The following is a 23,232-nucleotide window of genomic DNA, read 5'->3' on the forward strand; positions in this document are numbered from 1 at the left end:
TTTATTTTTCTTTTTTTCCCCCCTCCAATTTTGTAAAATGCTGCCAATTAAAAGCATTTTGCTCAAGAAAATCTAGTAATCACAACAGCTACAGAACAGCTTGGTGAAAACAGGAGCTGAACTTAGAAGAGCCGAGGAGACACCACCACCTTTTCTCAAAGAGACTGAAAAGGCTCAACATTAGAGCAAAAAACATATTCAGTATGTGATGGGAGCTGAAAAGGTACATCAGAGTATGTCTGGAGGAATGTAAGCTGGGCCAGATAAAACGGAATTTCATTACAGAGAAGCACTGAACACTGTGGTTATTGTTCCCACTTTAAAAACGGGCCCCATGCTGGTCACTTACTCCAAGGATCTTCCTCTGGCACTTTGAACACTCAGGGGCAAAGAACTTCTCATAGCAGACCTCGCAATACAGCGCTCCTTTCTCTTCCACAAATCCAATGTAAGCCATGGAGGTTTTGCAATGAGCACAATTAAACTCCTCTGGATGCCACGACTTTCCCAAAGCCACCAAGAAGGGTCCTCTATTAGAAAGAAGATATTTTGTCAGCAAATGCCCCTGGGTTGGCTCCTGCAAAAGCTGTTAATAGGCTTAACCTGCCTCTGTGACATTACTACATTGTTCAAAACCTTACACTGCTCCATCCCTCTTTCCTCCTAGGGGCTCTAAGAAAGCATCAAGTGCTGACTAGATCTATTCCCATTGAACTATCTCCCAGAAACACCTGACCACAATAAATCCTAATTCTCTTCGCTTCACTGCGTTTCAGAAATCTTATTTTAGAACTGCAGTAGATACAGTGCCGAAGTGGCTGCTAGGGAAGAGAAGAAGAAAGATGTTTCCTATGTTTCCAACTATTTCCATCTATTGCAAATAGATATTTCACTCAGAGATATGATCAGCTCTCTTTCAGTGTGCATTTGTATCGAGGCCACAAATATTCAAGCAGACTTGACTCCATTAAGAGACAAAAATTCAATTGCTGTCCTTATCCAACAAGTTTGTTACAGGATAACCCATCCCAGTTGTTGGGGGGGGAGGGTGAGGCATCCTTTTTTTTTTTCCCCCCTTTTCCTTCAGAAGCTAGTTAAAATAGGACCATTTTCTCCAAAACCAGAGCCTCCTCTGTTATTCGCAAATACAAAATAATGGTGCTATGAATAGCATTTGTCTAATGCAACAAGGTTAATAAACCTGTCCATTTAGCAGTCAACGAAAAATTCTCAGCTTGTAACGCGTAAATCCCAGGCATATGCCATTGTATCTGTATTCATTTGAAAACATATTCAGGATGCTAATTTCTTTAATGAACATATTTACTTTAATGAGCTCCCACCAACATTCAACCTTCCAGAATTTAGGTTTCAAGTGAACTTTGTGGTTCAAGTTCATCCCCCTCACTAGATTTCCCATTTTTGCAAGACCAATAAAGATGCCATTCTTTCAGTAATGCATCACTTTTCTCTGATCTAATACTTCACTGCAAAAAAAAAGTGTAAGGTACCAGTATCGCCACCCTGTTGCTAAATGTTTGTGTTTGTTTGTTTTTTAAAAGTAAGCTACAAGAAAATTTTTGTGTAAATTAAGATTTTCATATGAACAAAGCAACAGCAATAGAGAAGGGAAAAAAAAAAAACACCTTAAAATTTGCTTGCAGGGTTATACTGATTCTAAGATAGGAATATAAGCGGGCAAAGGACAACTTCATTGAGAGCAGGGGGTAATTATTTTAATTTCTCTTCTACATTTTCTCTAGAGATGCTATGCATTTTCAACAGAATGAGAAGTCAAAGATAAGGGACTCAGACTTAGGACAACTCGCACACCTTCCGAGATGAAGAACATATTTAATCTGAAACAGTTTCTTCTATTCACCTCCAATTATTGGAGGGAACACAGTGAAAAGCAGCTCCTGCAGAGCAGCTCGTAGCCCTTTAAAGAGGGAGCCGGGGTTGAGCTCCCTGGCCCCCGCTCCCAGTGGATGCCTCAGCAGCGCAAACACTGACCTCACCTGATACCCTCCCGCCGCCCTACAAGCACCTTTTATACATCAATGCCCTTTCAGTTATGTACTGATCAAACAATACAAGCCCTTATGTACAACAAAGTGCTCTCAGTGCACCGTGTCAGCACGGGCTAATTTAACAGATTCATTAACGCGGGGCTGACACCGAAGAGGCTCTCCCGGCTCCAGGTAGGATTGAGTTTCTGGCCATCTGCACCGAAACGATAGGCTCGGTTAGCTCTGCAATAGAAAGCAAGTACGCTAGCGACCGGAGGAGAAGGAATTTTTACAACATCTGCTGCATTTAGCTCTCCAGAGTTTACAGCTCTGACATGTTGAGGTTAGCCATTCGGGATAGCACACAGGAACCAAATGGATGGGGAACAGCCTGAGAGTGCATCTATGGAGTTTCTTTCCCAAAGTCCCCAGACAGCTGTGGCTGTGCCCTGCACAATGTCTCCGAGGTGTTCCATTAGCGGGCTGACTCCACGCACGCACGTGTCCAGAAGAACGCTTTCTAAACACAATTTTACTTTTAATCAGGCCGTAGTTTAAACATGTCAAGCTGACGCTGCAGCTTAATGATACCAGTGACTTAAAAGCTGTCCCAAAGCATGTGGAAGAAAGAAAAGGGGAAAAAAAAAAATAAAAAAGATAAACACCTGCCATGTAAAATACACTAAAACACGATATTCAGAACTTTGAGGTGTTCCTGGTCTCTGCATATTTTTGCAATTGAAACGATAGCTTCCAGTAACGAAAGGTATTTTTTTGCTCTATTCATTTGAAAAGGAGTTTAAAGCCCCGATTTAAGCAAGGGGGCCACATGCCCACGCTCACGCAACCTGATGGGAAGTAGCTAGGGCATGAAATGCTAGGAAGATGGCTGCAAATGGCTTCATCCTTCCTTCCTCATTTAAAAAGAAAAATACAGTTAAAAAATCCCACATGCCTCTGTCAACTAGAAAATATTTTTAAAGGTGGTGCTAAAACCCCACATTCCTTCCATCCAAAGATATGGGATGATCCAACTATGAACATGCCTCTATCCCAGGCTACTTTGACATGCTAAGCATTTCTGAACAAATTTCTGGCATCACCATCTAGACCACGTGAACCAAACTCACAGATGAAGGCAAATAGTAGTAATTATTTTTTTTAAAAGGGATTCTGATCTATTTACAACAGTATTTCAAAATCTTATGTCCCAAAGGATCACCAGGTACATAAATTTAGTAGCCACCTAAAACATCTGGGTTCTGCATGTAGCAATGATATAGGTCAGGATGTATTAGTATGCTGATAATCTAGCTTCTCATGTGGCTTTTATTATGATAGCAAGCCAGAACTGAAATTTGGTGGTAGAGAGATCAAAAAGATTTCCACATCTGCTAAGTAGGCCAATCACTTTACAGTTAACCATACAGCAGTCTGCACTCTGGGAAGTTTCTTCTTCTCCTCACTAGAAAATGCCATAATATATAATTTCTGTATAGGAGAAGCTGGAGGGAAGCGCCATTCGTACTTTCTCCTTTTGCCTTTAAAAACAATTAAGCTGTATGAAAAGGTGACAAAGCCAAATCATCATTCACAAGCAGACACGCCAAAGAGCATGTTCTCAATGGAGATCCAGGGAAAACACATTTGGATTTCAGAGGAAGAGCCAACTCTGCCCTGCAGCACTCGATAAGACTGCCTGGGAGCCAGAAGTCTTCATCAGGAAATGTCAGAAGTTTGTCAGACCGCCACAGCAAGTAGATCATGGGAAATTGTGTTTGCCTCCAGCTTTGATTCTTTTAGACGTGGAAAGAAAAGCTTACTTGAAAGAAAAGCTTTGGAAAAACAATGGAATCTTCAATCACTGTATGAATAATTAAAGATATATTAAAAAGTTATAAGATGTCTCTAAGAAATGGTTGTGGCTCAACCAGCCATGGTTATTCTATGCCTGAGTGTAAAGTAACCAACTCTGCAATGCCTTTTGGCTTCAAAACAGATGTACAATGCAATGTCACTTGAGCCTGCTCCTACCTTTTCATAGGTAACACTACCACTAAGGGCATGAACTGTAATTATGCTAAAACTTGAATTCAAATACTATTGCAATCTTTCAAATCCACTGTATGCTGTGAACAGGAGGCATATTCAGCATTGATTAATGCATGTCAACTCATCCTTGAATGAAACAATGCTTGCTTTGCTTTTAATAATTGAGGTGGCATTTAACATATGAAGAAATATAAGGATTTAAACACCACCAGGAAATTACAAAGAAGTTAGACATGGGTATCAATTACTATTCATGAAGAGGTGTCACTTACAATAGGTGACAATGGCTTAAGTACTGTCAAGTAGGGCTCGGCAGTTTCTCCTCATGCATCCACTAAAGAGCAAAGGTTGCTCCATGGACCAACACACTTGCCTACTCACAGGGTGGGAGCTCATCTCCTTTTTAATGGTGATCAAAGCAGGAAAGCCTGGAGTAGCAGCAAGTGGTTTAAGGGCCGAGAGGAGAGGTTGGCTGCTCAGGAGTGATCTGTGGACTGTGCTGTGAGACCCCATGGCACAGAGCATCAGTGAACTCTGATAAACCACGGGTGCTGTAAAAGTCACTGAAGTTTATTTGCATGCAAGACGCAGCATATAGTGGATTTGCTATTTTTGGTTTTAAACTGAAATGACAGTAACAAGAAGGGAAATGCACGGTTGCTTGCATGTTATTTACTAGACACAAATCCAAATCCATAGCCCAGGGAACAAAAAGGTCAGAATACTAATTACAGACAGAACGATCGTATAGGCCAAGCTGTTCAATGAATCAGATGAATCTCATCCCAAAAGTGTGTAGACCTTTTTGATATTAATCTTCCATTTTGCAGTGAAGCAAAAAATCTGGATTAGAAAAGATGTGCACCTATGTTGGAAATTTGTATAAGATTTTCTATTGCTTCAAGGGGATTCAGATCATATATATTTATCTCCTTGATACATACAATAGAAGAGGAAAAGCTTCTTCAAGCCATCACAGATCAGTTAGCAAACAGTCCTTTAAAATTAACTTGATGTTAACTGAACTGGTATTGAACTATCAGAACAGAAACCTAATGGAAGTAAACAAGAGAGAGTTGGGGTTGTTCAGCCTGGAGAAAAGGTGGCTCCAGGGAGATCTAATTGCGGCTTACCAGTACCTGAAGGGGGCCTACAGGAAAAATGGTGAGCGACTGTTTGTCAGGGAGTGTAGTGACAGGACAAGGGGTAATGGGTTTAAGCTGAAGGAGGGTCGATTTAGATTAGATGTTAGAAAGAAATTCTTTACTGTGAGAGTGGTGAGGCACTGGAACAGGTTGCCCAGAGAGGTTGTGGAGGCCCCATCCCTGGAAGTGTTTAAGACCAGGTTGGATGAGGCTTTGGGCAACGTGGTCTAGTGGAGGGTGTCCCTGCCCACAGCAGGGGGGTTGGAACTAGATGATCTTTAAGGTCCCTTCCAACCCTAACCATTCTATGGTTCTATGATAAGCTGGACTCAATTGACCACTAGAGATGAAGTGATGTGAGTTAGCTGCATCTTCTGATGCAGAATCCAAGCCAGGGCTCAAGAGGCTGCAAAAACCCATGGTGGAAAGGCTGACTAGATGATCTCCAGAGGTCCCTTCCAACCCCTACCGTTCTTGTGATCTCGTGATTATTGAAATGAAGCCTTAAAACACTTGTGACTAAGGAATCAAAAACCATGAAAGCAAAACAAAACCCTGCTGCAGAGAGCCTGCAGGATGAATAAAATCATAGAATCATAGAATCGTTTAGGTTGGAAAAGACCTTTAAGATCATCAACTCCAACCGTTAATCTGGCACTGCCAAGTCCTCCACTAAGCCATGTCCCTAAGCACCACGTCTACAAACCTTATAAATACCTCCGGGGATGGTGACTCAACCACTTCCCTGGGCAGCCTGTTCCAATGATTGATAATTCTTTGAAGTGAAGAAATTTTTCCTAATATCCAATATCTAAACCTCCCCTGGCACAACTTAACACCATTTCCTCTTGTCCTATCACTTGTTACTTGGGAGAAGAGACCGACAACCACCTGGCTACAACCTTCCTTTCAGGTAGTCGCAGAGAGCCATAAGGTCTCCCCTCTGCCTCCTCTTCTCCAGACTAAACCACCCCAGTTCCCTCAGCTGGTCCTTGTAAGACCTGTGCTCTAGACCCTTCACCAGCTTTGTTACTCTTCTTTGGACAGGCTCCAGCACCTCAATGTCTGTCTTGTAGTGAGGGGCCCAACGCTGAACACAGGACTCGAGGTGCGGCCTCACCAGTGCCCAGTACAGGGGGACAATCACTGCCCTAGTCCTGCTGGCCACACTATTGCTGATACAAGCCAGGACGCTATTGGCTTTCTTGGCCACCTGGGCACACTGCTGGCCTATATTCAGCTGGCTGCAGATCAGCGCCCCCAGGTCCTTTTCAATTGGGCAGCTTTCCAGCCACTCTGCCTCAAGCCTGTAGTGCTGCATGGGGTTGTTGTGACCCAAGCGCAGGACCCGGCACTGAGCCTTGTTGAACCTCATAGAGTTGGCCTCGGCCCATCGATCCAGCCTGTCCAGATCCCTCTGTAGAGTCTTCCTACCCTCAAGCCGTTCAACTCCCATCCAACTTGGTGTCGTCTGCAAACTTACTGAGGGTGCACTCGATCCCCTCGTCCAGATCACTGATAAAGAAATTAAAGAGACTTGGCCTCCCCCAGTACTGAGCCCTGGGGAACACCACTTGTGACTGGCCACCAGCTGCATTTAGCTCCATTCACCACAAGCCTTTGGGCCTGGCCATCCAGCCAGTTTTTTACCCAGCTAAGAGTATACCCAGAAAACAGATACAAACCTTATGACTTGATTACAGTGCGCACACATGGGAGTACGCTTTCCCGCTGGAATATGCTCTGCCCTCTGAACCAACGTGTCTTGCTCATTTAGCTGAGGTGCTGTCACAAATTTTTCACTCGGGGCAGTTGTTACAGGTGGTTTAATATTGTTTGATGTCCATCCACTGGCAGGAGCTGGGGAAAGAATACCAAAAGCATTCAGAAGACCATCTTTCAGTACCAAGTAAATTATCTTGAAATACAAGCAACCAGCAACATTTGCCTAACATCTTTGTCCAGTGTATACCTGCCTACTTAAAAGAACAAATTAAAAAGCACTTATTTTCCCCTCCTCCCCCCACCCAGTAAGCCCTACCTACTTTATGAAATGTCTGTTAAATAACACAGAATGGTTTGGGCTCACTTGTAGTAGTAGTGGAAAAATTTCAACATACTAAAGAATAAAGAAGTTAGGCAAAAGAATATACAACCTGTGAAGGCATTATTTTGCTTTAGATACAAAAGCTGAAGCCAAGAATATCAGTGTATGAACAGAGACAGGAGAATATGACATACCTACACAAAACATTTTACAGTGAGTGCAATAGATCATACGTCATTACTAACAGATTAAACAAGAGTACACATTCAATACAACATGGAAAGGAACTTAAAATACAGTACTGTATAAGGAAACATATTTCTAAATTGGATTTAAACGCTTGTCTAGATCACTACATACTGCCAATCTGAAGTGCTCCAAAGGCCACATTCACATCCTCTTTATAAAAGTTATGACACAAATAAAACCCTGACGTGTTCAGAAATGTATACATCCACACACTTCCATTTGTGCTCAGGTTTTTAGAGTCACAGAACAGCCATAAGCTTTTACAGAGTACGAAAAATGCATTTACAAAAATGAAAAGCACAGATGATACTGTTGCCAAGGGTAATGAAGAAACAAACAGTCCTCTGCTTTTCTTTCTCCTCTATCGATGTATGTACCTTGGTAACGTACAAGCTACAGCAACACGAGTTTATGGGGGCAGTTATTCCTGTCGAGTGGAGAATTCTTTTTCTTTTTCAAGTACACTAAAACCCACCCCCCATTTCCATACCCGTTTGTTTGTAACCACAGGCAAGAGAAAACGTGAGTGTTTACTCAGTGTCCTGGCTTTCGTGCAGCTGTACTAAACCTTGTAAATCAAGAAGTGAAATTAAGATTTGAGTGGAAGCTCAGAGAGAAACAACCAAGCCATGACAGAGACATCAGACAGCACAGGGTATTGCTTCTGTTGCAGCGATGCAGCTCTCCAACACAAGGTCAGGGCATCGGTATGGAGCTTTGCAAAATAACTAGTTTGTGGAGCTGTTAATCTTTGTGTTAGTCTTCCTCTCATCTTTTTGTATCATCTTCCAGGGAAAAGATGAAAAATCCTTTATCATTATCTCCCTTAATGTAATGCTGATCAGCCTCTGCCCTACAGAAAAGTTGCAAATACTTTTCAGGTGAAACACTGCATTCCCTGCTGAAATGGAAGGGGCATACTGATTCACAGAGAAGGTAATTTAAGCAACAGTAAACACACACAGAAAAATCAACAGAAATGCCAATCCCTTGCTATTTACAGAAGTAAGATAGCCACACACTACACAATTTAATCACAATACAGTGAACTTTAATTAACAAAACCCCCCTTTACTCATGTGTATTTGTAGGCTAAGGCAACACAGCTGGAAGAGAAATCCTTTTCAACACCAATACTTTTGTACTATAATTATGCTTGGTATTAATCCACTGATATGGGCTCAATACCTACTTGTTCTTACTCTTTCTCGGTATGAAGAAGCAATATAGTCATACACCTTTTTTTTGTTTTGTTTAACTGGTCAGTTCATCAAATTTTCTCAAATCAGGTCATTTCAAGACTGGCATATTTTTGGATCCTTTTCAGTATCTGAAGTAGCAAAAAGTATACCAGTTCATCACGGGTTTTTGGTTGTGTTTTTGTTTGGGTGTTTTTTGTTTTTAAATACAAGACTACTGATTATATTTAATGTATAATTAATTGATTTGCAATATCTTGAAAAAGTAACATCTTGATTCTAGAAACATTCAGCATTTCTGAGTAGAAAGTATTTAGGAATAGAAGCGCTTGATCTTTAACAAGTCATTCTGCTACTGTAGTTCACTTTAAATTATAAATGTCTGCTAAACTGAAAACACAGGAACAGATGAAAATGGAAAAGGTGGCAGAAAGGCTTTGAAGACATGAACAAAAGTGGTTTTGATTAATAGCACTTTCCTTCTCTGTCATCACACATGGCTTTCTAATTTTCAGGTCCCATTTCATGAGAAGACAAAAATACACACTAAAACCAAATCTGTTTGAAGACTGCTTTTGCCATAAATCAAATTGCAGCGCAGCTTCTAGTATATCACTAATTTCTGTTTGAGTTATCTGCTGAATCCCAAAGCCCATTCAGACACATCAGCTAGCTCTTGTTTGCACTGCAGAGTTAAAAAAAGTCCTTCTGCTTGCTTAAAGGGGGAGGAAAAAAAAAAAGTACAAACATCACAATTATTCTCTTTTCTTTGGTCTCATTACAGCTTTCATTAATGTTGTTTTTATGAATGATGCTTTTCTGAACACTGCCCAACTTTAAAGTTACTACTGGCCAGGAGCAGAATTTATCTACATAAACTTTCTCTACAGAGTTGTTAGACAGATCAGTCATTTCCAAGTTATTCAAAGCACTGAAAAAAGAGAGAAGGAGATAGTCCATCAGTTTAGGAAATAACTTCGGTCTACTAATGATCTTATGTTAAAACAAAAACTCTCTTTTAAGCCAACCATAATATAAACCACACAAATTAGTACTGTGTTAAGCAAGAGCTGTGGCCTAAGCAAAAGCAAGCTGGGCATTTAGCGAGGACCAGCAAAGGCAAATGGACCCACTCCACTTCCACACCACTCAAGTTCAATGCCCAGACCTTCAGCAGATGCAGGACTCCCATAGGATCACAGCCACAGTGCAAACAGAATAAGGAGAAAAACAAATAAGCCCTAAGCCTTCAGATACGTCTATATTTGCCAGAATACTTTTGGATATTGGTCAAAAACTGAGTTCTAAAAGGCTTTTCAACTGTCATTTCTAAATTTATGCCACTATTTGGTCTACTATGATAGGAACACTATCTAATTGATCACTGCAGATGCCATCAGCAGCTAAGAACTGAGACAGAAAAGGTTGCCTTCTGCTCAAAAATCCTTGAAAAGCAAGACCTTAAAGCATTATATTGAATGATCTCTTCTTCCATCTCTTGAGGCCAGTGTAAAGCCAGGAAGCTCCCTGCCCATGCTCACAATTGTCCCCACAGCATTCTCTCAAGGAGTATTTTTCTCTTTGCTGGTGTATTCACATTAAGACCTTGTTGGTCTTGCACAGTATTATTCCCCTCTATTCCTGAAATGGACTCAAGTTTCTTTCAGTTCAGGTTTTTCATCCTAAAGAAGAGGACTCCATCTCTTTAGATCCATACTCTTATTAAAGAAAATACACAAGTAAAGTACAGTAATAGCTATGTCACCACATTTATTACACTGGTTTCTTTGTAAACCTTCTACAGTTGTTCTGCTAGATTTTTTTTCACCATAGATCATTCTCCCTTTCTCACCGCTTGATTTGCCTCAGTCTTTTATCTTCCTCATTCCCATATGAACACCAGCTAGAGGACAGCTTTTATTGCCCACTTGCGTCTTTCTATAGGCCACAAACATGTCTTGAACACCCCAGCAATTTTACCAAAGGTTCATTACCATGGAGCATTTTTTTTGTTGGTGGTGGCATTTTTTGTTTGGTGCGGTTGGGTTTTTTTATTTTAAAACCACCACTATTAGTTCCCTACTTAAAATCTATATGAATTCTCAGTATTTTTTTCCAACAATATTCCACCTCTTGTACCCACAGAATTTCAAATATTAAGTCTGTTTTCTTGTTTCGAATTAACGTTGATGTTTCCCAACTACCCCTTCTACTAAAAGAGCAAGTTTAACACTCCTGGACAAGATGGTTTTTCCACAAGCAGAGAGGAAGGGGACACTCTCAGAGGTGCCGCGTTCTCCTTCTCTTCTTTCTCTTCCCTGTTCCCTTGGAAACCTTTCAGATTGAAACACAACCACATGATTCAAAGAAAAAAACCATCAGACCTGGAAAACTTATGCATGTGGTTTTTTTCTTGCAATGAGAAGCTCTTACCAGGGCACACCAGTAATAATAAGGTAGGTCCAAATTAGTACACCTAATCTTAAGCAAAGACCTCTCAACTCTTGGCAATCAGTCTGAGCTCTCTTGTGGTTTGTGCTTTATACTTTGCTTTTTACGTTTTACATGTATGATTTCGGATCCCATCAGCAGCTCTGTTCTCAAAGAGTGCCGGGGAGGTGCCTGGCACCCATGATCTGGCGAGGTGCATGCACATTTTTAATTGCGAACGATGACTGTGTGGGGATGGGGAAGGAAACCACTCCAGCTGCCTCACGACACAATCTTCACCACGTATTGTCTGGGTGCCACCTTTGTTGCTCGAAACGGGACAGAGCACAGCAACTTTCACTCTGAAGAATTATCAACTATGACAAGTAAATACAATAAATAAATAAATAAAAGAAAGAATTTATGAGAATTATATACCCCATCAGGACCTATTCTACTCCGAGTGCCAGAGAGGTTTGGGTTCTCCACAAGTCATGAAAAGACCTCTGTGGCCAAATTTCAGAGCTTTGCAGGCTTCACTTCACCTTCGCTCTCTTTAATCAAACCTTCTAAAGCACTGTTGATTTGCACTTGTGTATTGTCATAGCTGGCTTTTCTAAAACAGAAAACACCTTGTACTTGACTATTAGCTTTCTACTTTATTAGGTTTAAGTTTAGCAAACCCTCAGTGTTTGCTTTCACTAAACTCCTTGGTATGGCTAGTTTAATATTTAACAAAGTTTTAGGCAAGGTAAAGAACTGGCTTTTTTTCTTTTTCAAAAATCCCAGTGTGACTTTGCCCTCGTTAGATTAACAATAGGCTGTTCCATCGCTGAGCACATGGATAACTGCAAACACTGGCAAAAGGTTTGGAAGACAAAGGGAGAAAGGTGGATACGCAGCGGTGCCAAAGTCACTTTGACAGAGGTTCTCCGGTGCGTAGCAACAATACAACAGCCTGAACTGTTTAACGCTCACTTAAACATAACATCAGACTTCATGTAATATCTATAAATAACAATGCTACTTCAAGGGTGGGAGTGCCAGAACTTCATTTTAAAGTGTTCTAACTCAGTGATTTATACACTGCTATCAAACTACTGTATTATAAATGGAAAATCTAAAGCTTCATACATCCAATTTACTGTCTTTTAATATATCTGTACAGTAAGAAATCTTCCTGTTCCTTCCCTCCAAACCAAACAGATGGCCGGATGAAGCGACGTGTCTGAAAAGCTCGGCTGTCAGCTCGTTACGTTAGCCATATATAACACCCCATCCACTCCCAGGCCTGCGTGAAATCGCACAGCTTCAATGGAGAAAGCTACAGGACAAGCAAGAGGGGAGGAGAAAAAAACCCAAGCCACAAAAAAACCCCAAAGCCCTGCGTTCAGCAGTTCTCTTTTTCTTTCCTACGGAGTCTAGGAAGTGCAGTACCGCCGCTGATTAAAAGGCAGAACAGGAAGGATTAAACCATTATCATGTCTTTAAATGCCCAGGAAGGCTGGTATGCGCCCCGTGGAAAATCACAACAGGTGTCACCCCGGCCCAATTTCAACAGCCCCTGCAACTGGAGGAGCTAGTTCCTGTGCTAGCAACCAGCCTTTCAACCAGAAAGGCTCTGGCTAAATTAGCTGTAAAGCATCTTAATTAAAATGAGTATGGTGGTTTTGGCTCGCTCAGCCTGTCTCCTTGTGATTTGTTACATCACATACCGTCACAAATTTGGCACAACTGGCGTCGCTTTTACCAAAAATGTGCCTCGAGGAGAAATTAAAAACGGAGATCTGTACAATAGTGTTTCATTTCTCTGAAGTGACAGTTTAGCAATCCATTTGGTAGCTTTCCGCAGGTAACGTTTTGCCTCCCTCGCTTTTAGCTCCTGTTCTGACCTCGACAGCTTGACTGTGCCTGCGGAGAGGATGACTGTCCAGTCTCGCTCACACACACATTATCTGCCAGTTTCACGGAGCTGGTGTTTAACACTGAACAGCCGTAAGAATGCCTTTACCGGAGGAATATTGACTTGTCATTAGTTGAACAAATATTAGGCATAATTCTTGGATGTCCTACGCCTGTACATCTGAAAAGGACGCATCACTGAGCTGGTGCTAGTGAATGAGGAGGAACTGATCTGGGGAGTCAGTCCGTGACAAGAGGCTACTTGCTTTTTTAACAAATCAAAGACTATGACCATCTAGTTTTGAAAGTCGGTGAATGTTCCCACTCAATGGGTGTGAAATAACCACACAATCAATCTCTTCACCTCTGTTTAAACAACTAGAGTCAGGAATATGCATCTATCTGATTTACCTACGCAATTAGTTTAAGTGCACAGCTTGGTGCAACAGCACATGAATTTAGCAACATCAAATCACAGGAAAATTGTTTAAGGTCATATTTGTAACAGAAAGATGAGCTTCTGTTCAGCAGATCCTGCAGTGAGGTCATTCTGCCTCCAACAAGTAGGTGGTACATTTCTGCATCATTACTATGATCTGCCCCTTCTTAAATATAAACATTCAAGTTTTAGAAACATATTAATTTTTTCACCATGTCTGCAGGAGTTACAATTTCATACTACCGTCAAATTAAGGTTGACATTTATAAATTACTCTGGTTTCACAATGGGTTTTGCTTGGCTAAGTGACTTAACATTACTTAACTTGTAAGAATAAATTCTTGTGGTTTGCTGTCACATGATGATATAATCATTTAGATCAGATGAAAAATTAATAAGAATAACAGTCCATACACCAGGATCAGGAAGCTTTTATGTTGTGACCTGTCAATCATGTTACTTTTATGGACAAAGCTTTCTGTTTTTATGAATGGTGACTGCATCGTGGAGGAGCAATCTTTAACAATCTTTTTCAGTAAAAGGTACTGGAACTCTGTTCTAGCAGAGGCCTTACCAACAATATAAGGATTTGTGTTAACAACCTCGTAGTGTTACTCCAGTTTCTTCCCGAAGTTCAGACCACGGTCCTTAACAAGCACGTACGTCCTTGAACCCCTATAATTACTGCTGCCTTTATTTTCCTGTTCTACAAAGGAAACTAATTGGGATGAGATGGCCCTAAAAACAAAATTGTAGAACTTTATGAACAAGGTGATGCTGACACAACAGTTCGGTTGCCTTTTCCATGCAAAAGTATTCCCAAAGCTGATGGACCATCGACTTAACTTACCTAGTCAGGGTGGCCTGTAAGGTGAACAGAACTGAGATAGCAGCTGGGGTAATTACAAATGAAACACAGAAGAACAAAAGTGACAAGGACAGAAAGCGCCGCAGTCCATCCCTTTATGGACCTTAAGCAAGGCCTTACCGGCAGGACAAGCATTTTGGAATAGCACAATAAATCTCAGTGCCTTCCTCCCTCTCACCAACTTCATACTGTTTGACCTGTTGGCCAAACTCCCCACGCTGTTACGGTCTGGATTTTTATCTTATTTTCCTTAAATAAGTGGCAAGGAAGGAGACAAAGACCCAAACTGTCAGTATATGGAGGACAGGTTGTCAAATCACACCTAGGAGCAGGCTTGTATTTTCTTCTCCTTTTTAAGTTCTAATATTACCGAGGGAATGGATATAGAAAAAATGCAGCAAGACAGCACACTAAGGATAACTCCAGAGATGGTAAATGCAAGACTACCAAACACACGAAAACAACTGCAAGGAAATAGCAGAATTTTTCAAAGTTGCCTGGGGAGCAATTTTTCTGTGCTTACAGTCAGCTTCCAAGTGCGTTCCCTCTGCTGAAGGGAGCATGTGCTTAACACATGTGCTGGCTCGGGATTAGGCAACTGACAGTTGTGGGTATTGCAGAATATGCTGACATTCCCAAACAGCTCTACTGGAAGGAGATTATATATCCCAGTGGTATCAGGCTGAGAGAGACCCTGGGAATAAGAAAATTGGCACATGTGGGTAAATGGTCACTTAAAACTGCAAGCTTCGGACACTTCTGTCGCAAACCCTCCCCATCCCGTGCTTGTAACTCAGCTGCTAAGCCTAGGAGGAACAAAGGTCATCAGTTGCAATGAAACCCTCCTCTCCAAGCAGCAAACCAGGTTTCCTGGCCACCAGCTGTACCAGCTCACCACGGGACCCCCACGATCCTGCCAGACACCCAGGAGTGAAGCAGGATGCTGCCAGCTCCTGCACGGGAAGGCAGGATGCAGCGCTGGCCGTGCTGTGCCTGGTGCCCAGCCTCTCCGGTCCCCACCGCACCAGCAGCTCGCCCTCCGAAGAGTATTTTGAAGATGCCAGGAAAGAGGAGGCAATTTCACACGAGAGACGCAACACTGGAAGTCCTGACCATTGCTGATCCTGCTGTGCTTTCCATGAGAACAGTTCATCTCCTGGCCAAACTCCAGTCTGTGTAACTCCATTTATTGGGTAATTATACTTTCTTAAATTGTCCCAGCAGTTTCAATTTGCCACAGTGCTATTTTGCTTCCTTTCAAGACACCGTAGAGTGTTACGGCGTGCTGACAAGCAGCTGCTACATTTCACCGAAGAAGTGACTGCATGGCAGTGGTGGGTGAAAGCCATTCCTGTGTGTGCATCATGTGCTTGCACACAGTACTGAGACTGGAAAATGCTTTGGGGTTCCTTGGGGATGAGCAATGCTGCATAAGCATAGGGTTACATTTAGCTATCAAATAGTAAAATAACTCACTGTGATGTAGCTGGGATGTTTTGGGCAATTTTTTTTTTTAATTGAAGATAATCTTGTAAAAAGTTTCTCCCTCTGGTGGGTGAACAGAACATCGTATCGCAACAAAAATGAAGTGAGAACTATTATAAGTTCTAGTTTGAACTTAACACACAGTAACAGCCACAATTTGACTTATTTCAACAATTGAAAAAAAAAAAAATCAGCACCACAGACAAGAGAGGCTGATAGCAAATGCGTTTTTTGGAAACCTCTGTCCAGGCAGATGCCACCCCATGAATGCCTTCCAACAGCAGATAAGGATAGTTCGGCTCCAAGGGTGCTACCACTGTGAGGTCACTTGGATCACGATTGACTTCTGTGCAGAGAAACCCAGTGTCTGAAGCATCTCCAGGTTCACCATCTCACCCATTCATTTTAGACCATCTTTTTCCTTCACACCTTTTCCTTGCCAGGTTGTGAAATGGAGATCAACAGAGACCAAACCTCTACAAAACATCTAACAAAAACCATCTGACACCTTTAGGCATCTCTGCACAACTCTCAAAAGAAAAGAAAAAAACCAAAACAAAACCCAAAACCAACCAACCAAAAAACCCAAAACCCTAAACCAAAACAAACAAACAAAAAAGAAGCCATGCTACTTTTAGTAAAAGAACATAAGTGTATTCTCTGGTGGCCCATCCAAGAAAGGAAGATTCCAGCTAATACACTAAAAGATGCTGTCTGACCAAGTGACTTATTTGTGTAGTCAGAAATCTTAATAATATTAATAATTAATAATCTTAATAAGTAATATTCATGCCACGCCATCAAACAGCAGATTACAGCTTCCCCAGACACAAACAAAATCCTGTGACATGTCAGCTTTATTATGGAAACAACCTGGTGTTATACAGAATATTCATTAGATGGGTGAGTGCTATTAGAGCTACAAAACTGTACTCTCCAAATACATTTCTGCTATTAATAGCATACTGACACACACCTTTACATAAGATTATGTCTTCCTTCTAATTATTTCCTAAGCTGGACTTCAACTATGAAATCAATCAGACTCAAAGGGAGGGTTTTTTGTTTGTTTAAAAATTTGTCAGGCCTATGACCTGTGAAGGCAAATTTTGTTTGGCCTGTGAAGCATTGGCAATTTTACTTTAAAGAAAACTTTCTGCTCACAGACTGCAAACAAACAGCAGAATTGATGTCTGAAGTCCAAACATGCCCCGAAACAATCTTTCTTTTTCTATTGAAACAGTTTTGCCTGTCAGACTGCTGGTTTAGCCTTATTGAGCAAGCTCAGGTACAGCAAAACCTTTGGTATTTTTTCTTTTGTAAAACATAGGCCTGAGAAAACGGTGGCGATCCCATCTCCGCTGTAACCACACTTAGGTCTCTCCCATCTGCTAATTTTGCATTACTGACTTCTTGAATGACTTGGGTAATGCACGGCCCACAAAACCAGAGGAGAGCCTAGGGCAGGTTTAAGGGGCAGACCAGCAGTGAAACCTGTCAGATAACCTCTGCACAAGTCTCTGGCACCTTGGCAACTGTTAGAGTTTCAGTCAAATCATGAAACGCTTCTTTTCAACTCAGAAATCGGGCTAGCAGGTACGATAGGTACATCACTTCTTCACTCATTTGCAGACTCTGCTTTAAGATGAAGGCGCTTTCAGACTGATGAAGTCAGATAATTTAGAAGATGAACAAAATCCAAGAGCATTCTGACATCTCCAAATGGTCTGGACATCTCCACATTTTCCTCACCGTTGCAGTGAGCAGCTCTATGAACGGGGGACGAGCGCAGACCAGCTTCCCGTGGCAAGCACGGGACTTGCACTGATGCCTTCTCCTCCCTGCACTTTCTCATTTTAGGTAGCTTTGGGTTTTCAGTTCCTCTTTCTCCTAGTTTTTATTTTTGGCTCCCCCAATATATTTGGAGGAGGTAATGACTTTGCTTCTTTGGAAGTTAAGCAGTACATCTCAGGACCCTACACAGCAAGGCAGCACAGAGCTGACATCCTCACGACCATTGCCTTCCACCAGCTTCTCTATCAATATCAATTTCATAAGGTTTTTTGTAAGCTATTCTGGAACATAACAATCAAAAATTCTGTGGCTGGCTTTCCCTCTCATCTATCTACTTGTGATCTCTAATGTAAAAAAGAGATTTTCACGTTATCCAAGAGCATGAGCACAGATTTTCAGAGAAGTATGGAATCAAGTGTAATTTAATTAATCCTTCTAACTCTTTCTCCTTCATGTGTCAGTCATTAAAAAAAACCAAAACACCAAAACCCCAACAAACAAAAACCCCATCTATTTCAGTCATTAGACTTGTATTAATACTAAAGCATGCCAGTAGGATTTAGCAGGGAAACAGCGACCAACGCAGAGAAAATGGGTGTGGTACTACCGAAACCCCAAGCTGACACGTGGTTTCTGTGCAAGTGAAATAAATTTATCACTTGGTGAGGCAGAAAGAGAGTTACATCAAACATGGAGCACAATCAGTCACTTACAGAAATGCAGGATTATCATATCCCCACAAGTATTTACCCTAAGTACACATGCAAAATGTACAAAAAAGTAACTTTAAAAAGAGCTGGGTTTTCTTCCCCTCTAATGATAGTTAACTAATAGAAGTAAAACAATGCCAGAATTAAAGTGATCTAAATTTAATAAGTCTTTACTTTAATCCTAAGAATATATGCGATATTTGACAGTGAATTACACAAATGACAGTGTATTGCCATCTTGAGGCTTGCTAGCAGAACTGCATGTCCAGAACAAAATACGTGTATTTGTTACCAGGCACAACAGTAATTTAGGCAGATGTGCCAAAGCCATTATAAAACACACTGTATTAACACCATACGATTTCTCTTTTACATCAGGGCCTCTGTAGTTCCTTCACTGGATTGGATACACTTTTAAAGAGGGAAAGCCCTTAACAGTAAAACTAAAATAAATAAATAAATTTTTAAAATGTTATTTAGCATCTTAGATCCTGTCAGAAAGAGAATCAAGACTATTCATCACATTCTTACAAGAAAAATCTGCCATTAAAGCTTAATAAGTAATACAGATTTCCCAGATCCTTTGAAATTACTACTCAAGTTCAGTTCAGCATCAAAGACTGATTCAGTTTAAGAAACAAGTTTCATTAAAAGATTAACCCTAATTACTGCATGTAATATTATGAAAATATAGGTACATAGTTACACATATTGCATGTGTTAATACAGATATGGTTATAACATAGGAACGTTCATACAGAAAATGGCATGTTTTCCAGACATAAGACATTTTGGTGCAGGTTTAAAGGGGTAAGAAACACCAAACTACATCCAAAGGTAGTAGCTATCTAAATTGTCCTTGCAAGAACCCGCCTTTAAACAAATCTCATTATCGCAAACCTATGCAATGCTCTGGCACACTACTCAAATAAAACCTACAAATGTCTAATATATAACCACTCTATATGTTTGTGGGGTTTTTTTTTACTTGTTTGGGTTTTTTTGTTTTGTTTTACATTAACATCTACTTCAGAAAAGATCACTTGGAAAACATGTGTCAGTTGATACTCCCACCCCGAAATAGCATGAAAGATGCTCTGTTGAATTTACAATCACTTGGGAAGCGCCAAGCTGAAACTGAGAGAGGTGTATATATATGATTTGATTGGTATACATGCTTTTAATAGAGGTCAGAGACATCTGATTTTCTTGTTTGTGAAACCAATGCCATCTATGAGGCTACTTACAATGGGCTACTGGTTTACTAAAACTGTTTTTCTTCTCTATTCTAAACAAACTGGCCTGTACTCAAAGCACACAAATAGCCATTTCAAGGCTGTTGTTTTTACACCCACGGTGAAGTATATGTTCCCAAGCTATCCAAAAGTCTTTTAAGCAAACAAGAAAAAGCCTCACTGAAAGTTACCTGCTTGGTTTGGAGCCTGCCAGCCCGAGTACTTGGCAGCACCCGGGGCTCCCGTTGGCTTGAGGGCGGCAGCAGATGTGGTGCTGGCGGGAGCAGGTCTCGCATCGGCGTTTTCTTGGCGGGCGGGCATGCTCCTCACTGAGGCGGCCGTAAAAGCAGGGGGCTGGGTAGCCTCCAGGGAATCACTGCACAGAAACGAGGGAGGAAAAATGAAAATGCATTTCTTGCTAGAACAAGAGCATCTGTGAAACAGAGCTGCGGAGCGGCATCCCTGCACCCTGGTGCAACAGGGCAGCAGCCACTACTCTGTGGTCACCACTGCTGGGGTGATCACCCCAGGACAATGCTGTGGAAGGTATATTTTCAAGTTGTTCTTTTAAGAACTAGACATTTGAGTAATTTCTGCCAAGAGCCAATATAGACAACTATAATCCCTTCACAATTTCCATTTAAAATAATTAAAACGTCAGCATGATACAGGTTAAAGCTTACTGTAAATTTGGTACACTCCTAGATTTTTACAATACTTTTTTTTTTTCTTGTAGAGTAGACAAATAGTCATATAGTACTCATATAGTCAGATTATACTTGTAGATCTTAATAAAAATCATCAATCTAAAAGTGACTTAATTATACACGATTTTCTTCCATGGGCCACTGCTCCCCCAAACGATTGAGTATTTTAAAAGAACTATAAGTTTCTTTATTCATTAAACAATATGCACAATATTTTATATTGCTTCTTTACATCTGCTTTTATATTTTAACGGTTAGCAGAACTCTTTTAGCTATTTAAAAACACACATGATGAAAACTGCACTTAATCACAATTCGCACATAGTGTAAGTAGCCACTAATTACATTGCCAGCAAGAAAATTGTTCATTTCTCATTTCCCGAGGCTGTTCAGGAATGAGCAAGTTATCGTAACAAATTTTTTATGCAGTGTAACAGTATTTGTATAATGGATATTTGCCTTTGGGAAGCAGAAAACAAATATTTTCATTAAAAAAATCTTCAAAGTGGAGGAGTAATTGCTAATGAAGGTCATTTGCAAACTAAGAGGAACAGAAAAACAGGAAATAAACTCAACAACATTGTGAAATACAGCCCAAACAATCCCAAATACACATTTTGTGCAATCTGGAAACCTAGCAGTTAACGCATTAGAAACCTTGTGTTCTTTCCTCTGTTGAAGAAAAACAAATTTACAGCACATGTGCATTATGCATATTTCACCAGGGTCATTCACAGAATTATAGATTATGCCAAGTTCGTAAAGTAAAAATCCTTGAGCTGTTTTTACTTTACAAGTATTGCACATGCACAATATCGCTGTAGCCATATGACATGCAAGAACTTGAGCAAATCATGAGGCAAAAAAGCAAGTTCATAACCTTGATTGTTTTTGTCTCTAGATTTACAGGGTTAATAATTGATGTATTTAGAATCTTTTTCTGGGTAAGGGATTAAAAAAAAGATTCAAAGTTTAGAGAATATATCTGAATGCTCAGTTTAATAAGTAACAGCTATTGCATTCGTAGGCTTTTGATAACAGCGGTAGCTATGCCGAGCCGCCACTCTGATGGATTTGCTATATGCAGCATGTACAAGCCCAGTGAAGCACAAAGCGAGACCTGGAATTCTGTTACGTTCAAATGTTAAAAGATATTTAAAGACATTTGTATAGCGCAAATGGAGGCATTTAAGGTACACGTTAGACTCCTTAAAGGCTCAGGATACAAGATTTTGAGAGCACGGAGATATACCGCATAAAAGCGCTGTTCCAGACTGGAAGAAAAAGGGTAGGAAGACAATCCTCTGACATTAAGCAGCAGGCTCAGCAGTTGAAAACAAGGTTGTTTAGGACTGTTTCCAGTATGAAAAAAGTGCGTGCCTGCAATGTCAGCGTCACAGAAATCTCCTCCTATACTGCTGAGTACATTTGACAGCTAACCCATCAAACCCCCTCCAGGCCAGAGCCCCATTACAACTTGAAAAATTCCTCAAAATACTATTGGTCCTAGAAAAAGAAAGTTTCCTCCTCCATCCAAAAGACTCATCACCACTTGTCAAATCACTTTTCAAGTCTAGCACCTCTTTACTTCCTTTGTCTGGAACATATAAATCATATCAATCATCTTTCATAAAGAAGAAAATCCTGCTGAGCCAACAGCCATCTTTACATAGATGAGGCTACTTCACAAGCAAAAATGGAGGCAAGACAAGCAAAAAGGGTATTCTTCAGGCAAAAGGAGGATAGAAAAATGCAGAAATGGCTGAGGTGTACTGCTGGCAAACTGCAGCTGCACTAGGTATAGGCGAGAAAGTACACCGACGCTAGCCACAAGGATAGTTGTAATGCCAATTTGTGCTTCTACCATTGCCATTTTTGTGGTTTAATGCTGAGGCTTGCACACGACATGGCATCGGCTAGTTCCTGAAGCAACAAATCATTGGAGACACTTAGGCTTTCATTTAGAAAATGAAAAGACTTGAAAAGTGAATCCTAATGACCCCAAACTAAAAGGCAACGACAAACCCAGCTAGAAAACCACCTGTGGTTTTTGACAACCTCTGGTGGTTTATGTGCCAGGAGCCTATCCTAGAGAGAAGCTTCCCAAGGTGTGCTGGTTTTGGCTGGGATAGAGTTAATTTTCTTCACAGTAGCTAGGTAAGGGTTTGGATTTGTTTGTTTTGGATTTATGCTGAAAGCAATGTTGATAACACAGGGATGTTTTAGTTGTTGCTGAGCAGTGCTTACACAGAGCCAAGGCCTTTGCTGCTTCTCACCCCACCACACAAGGGAAAAGCTTGAAGCTGTCACTCTGACAGAGGTGTTGGCCTCAAGGCAAAGCTTCTGACAGGTCACGGACACCCTTTTGTACTTTGCTCCTGGTTCTTTCAAGCAAGAGTTGAATAAACTCAAGCTGGCACTACAGCCTGTTAATTTAACAGTGAGGCTGCTACTGCAGCTTGGCAAGTCCCTCCAGTGTGATATTGCCCACCTACTGCAAGGAAATACTGCACGCACCGGTCTTCCTGAATTACAGCCTCTAATCACACAGCTGCCTGGGAGCGTACGTGTGGCATTCTCCGTAGAGAGAAAGACAGATCCGTCTTCATCTCGCTTTCAAAGAAGCGCTGCACCCTAGAGATGTTCAACCTTTTAAGTGCTAAACTTCTTCAAATTCATACTTCAAAATTAATTCCTCAACATTTTACTTTATGTTCTTCTACACTGAGAAACACTCAAACTCCAACTATTTCTAGCCATCTTTATAAATATAGCTATGTATCTTTTCAGAAGCACACTTACCTTCTACAAAGTGGCTGTACAATACTCACAATTAGCCCTACTAGCATTTTGTAGCTCACTAGGATATTGTACAATGATGACCCAAGATTCATTACCTAGAAAATACATGGTTTGAACAGACAAAAACATATACAGATATTCAAGAAAATGAAGAGGTTA

General features: G+C 40.9%; 1 protein-coding gene across 10 annotated transcripts in view; it reads right to left on the reverse strand.

Moving 5' to 3' along the window:
* The window catches only part of PDLIM5 (PDZ and LIM domain 5), a 128,558-nt gene that overhangs the window by 8,625 nt on the left and 96,701 nt on the right, over window positions 1-23,232 (reverse strand). For all 10 annotated transcript variants that reach the window (XM_075751592.1, XM_075751591.1, XM_075751593.1 and 7 more), the window contains 3 exons: window positions 19,756-19,940; window positions 6,892-7,066; window positions 350-530 (listed from right to left, as the gene is read on the reverse strand). In XM_075751592.1, coding sequence (XP_075607707.1) covers window positions 350-530; window positions 6,892-7,066; window positions 19,756-19,940 — 541 coding nt within the window. The remainder of the gene's footprint in view (window positions 1-349; window positions 531-6,891; window positions 7,067-19,755; window positions 19,941-23,232) is intronic.

Source organism: Balearica regulorum, chromosome 4, assembly GCF_011004875.1.
Source record: "Balearica regulorum gibbericeps isolate bBalReg1 chromosome 4, bBalReg1.pri, whole genome shotgun sequence".
In the NCBI taxonomy this organism is placed as follows: domain Eukaryota; kingdom Metazoa; phylum Chordata; class Aves; order Gruiformes; family Gruidae; genus Balearica; species Balearica regulorum.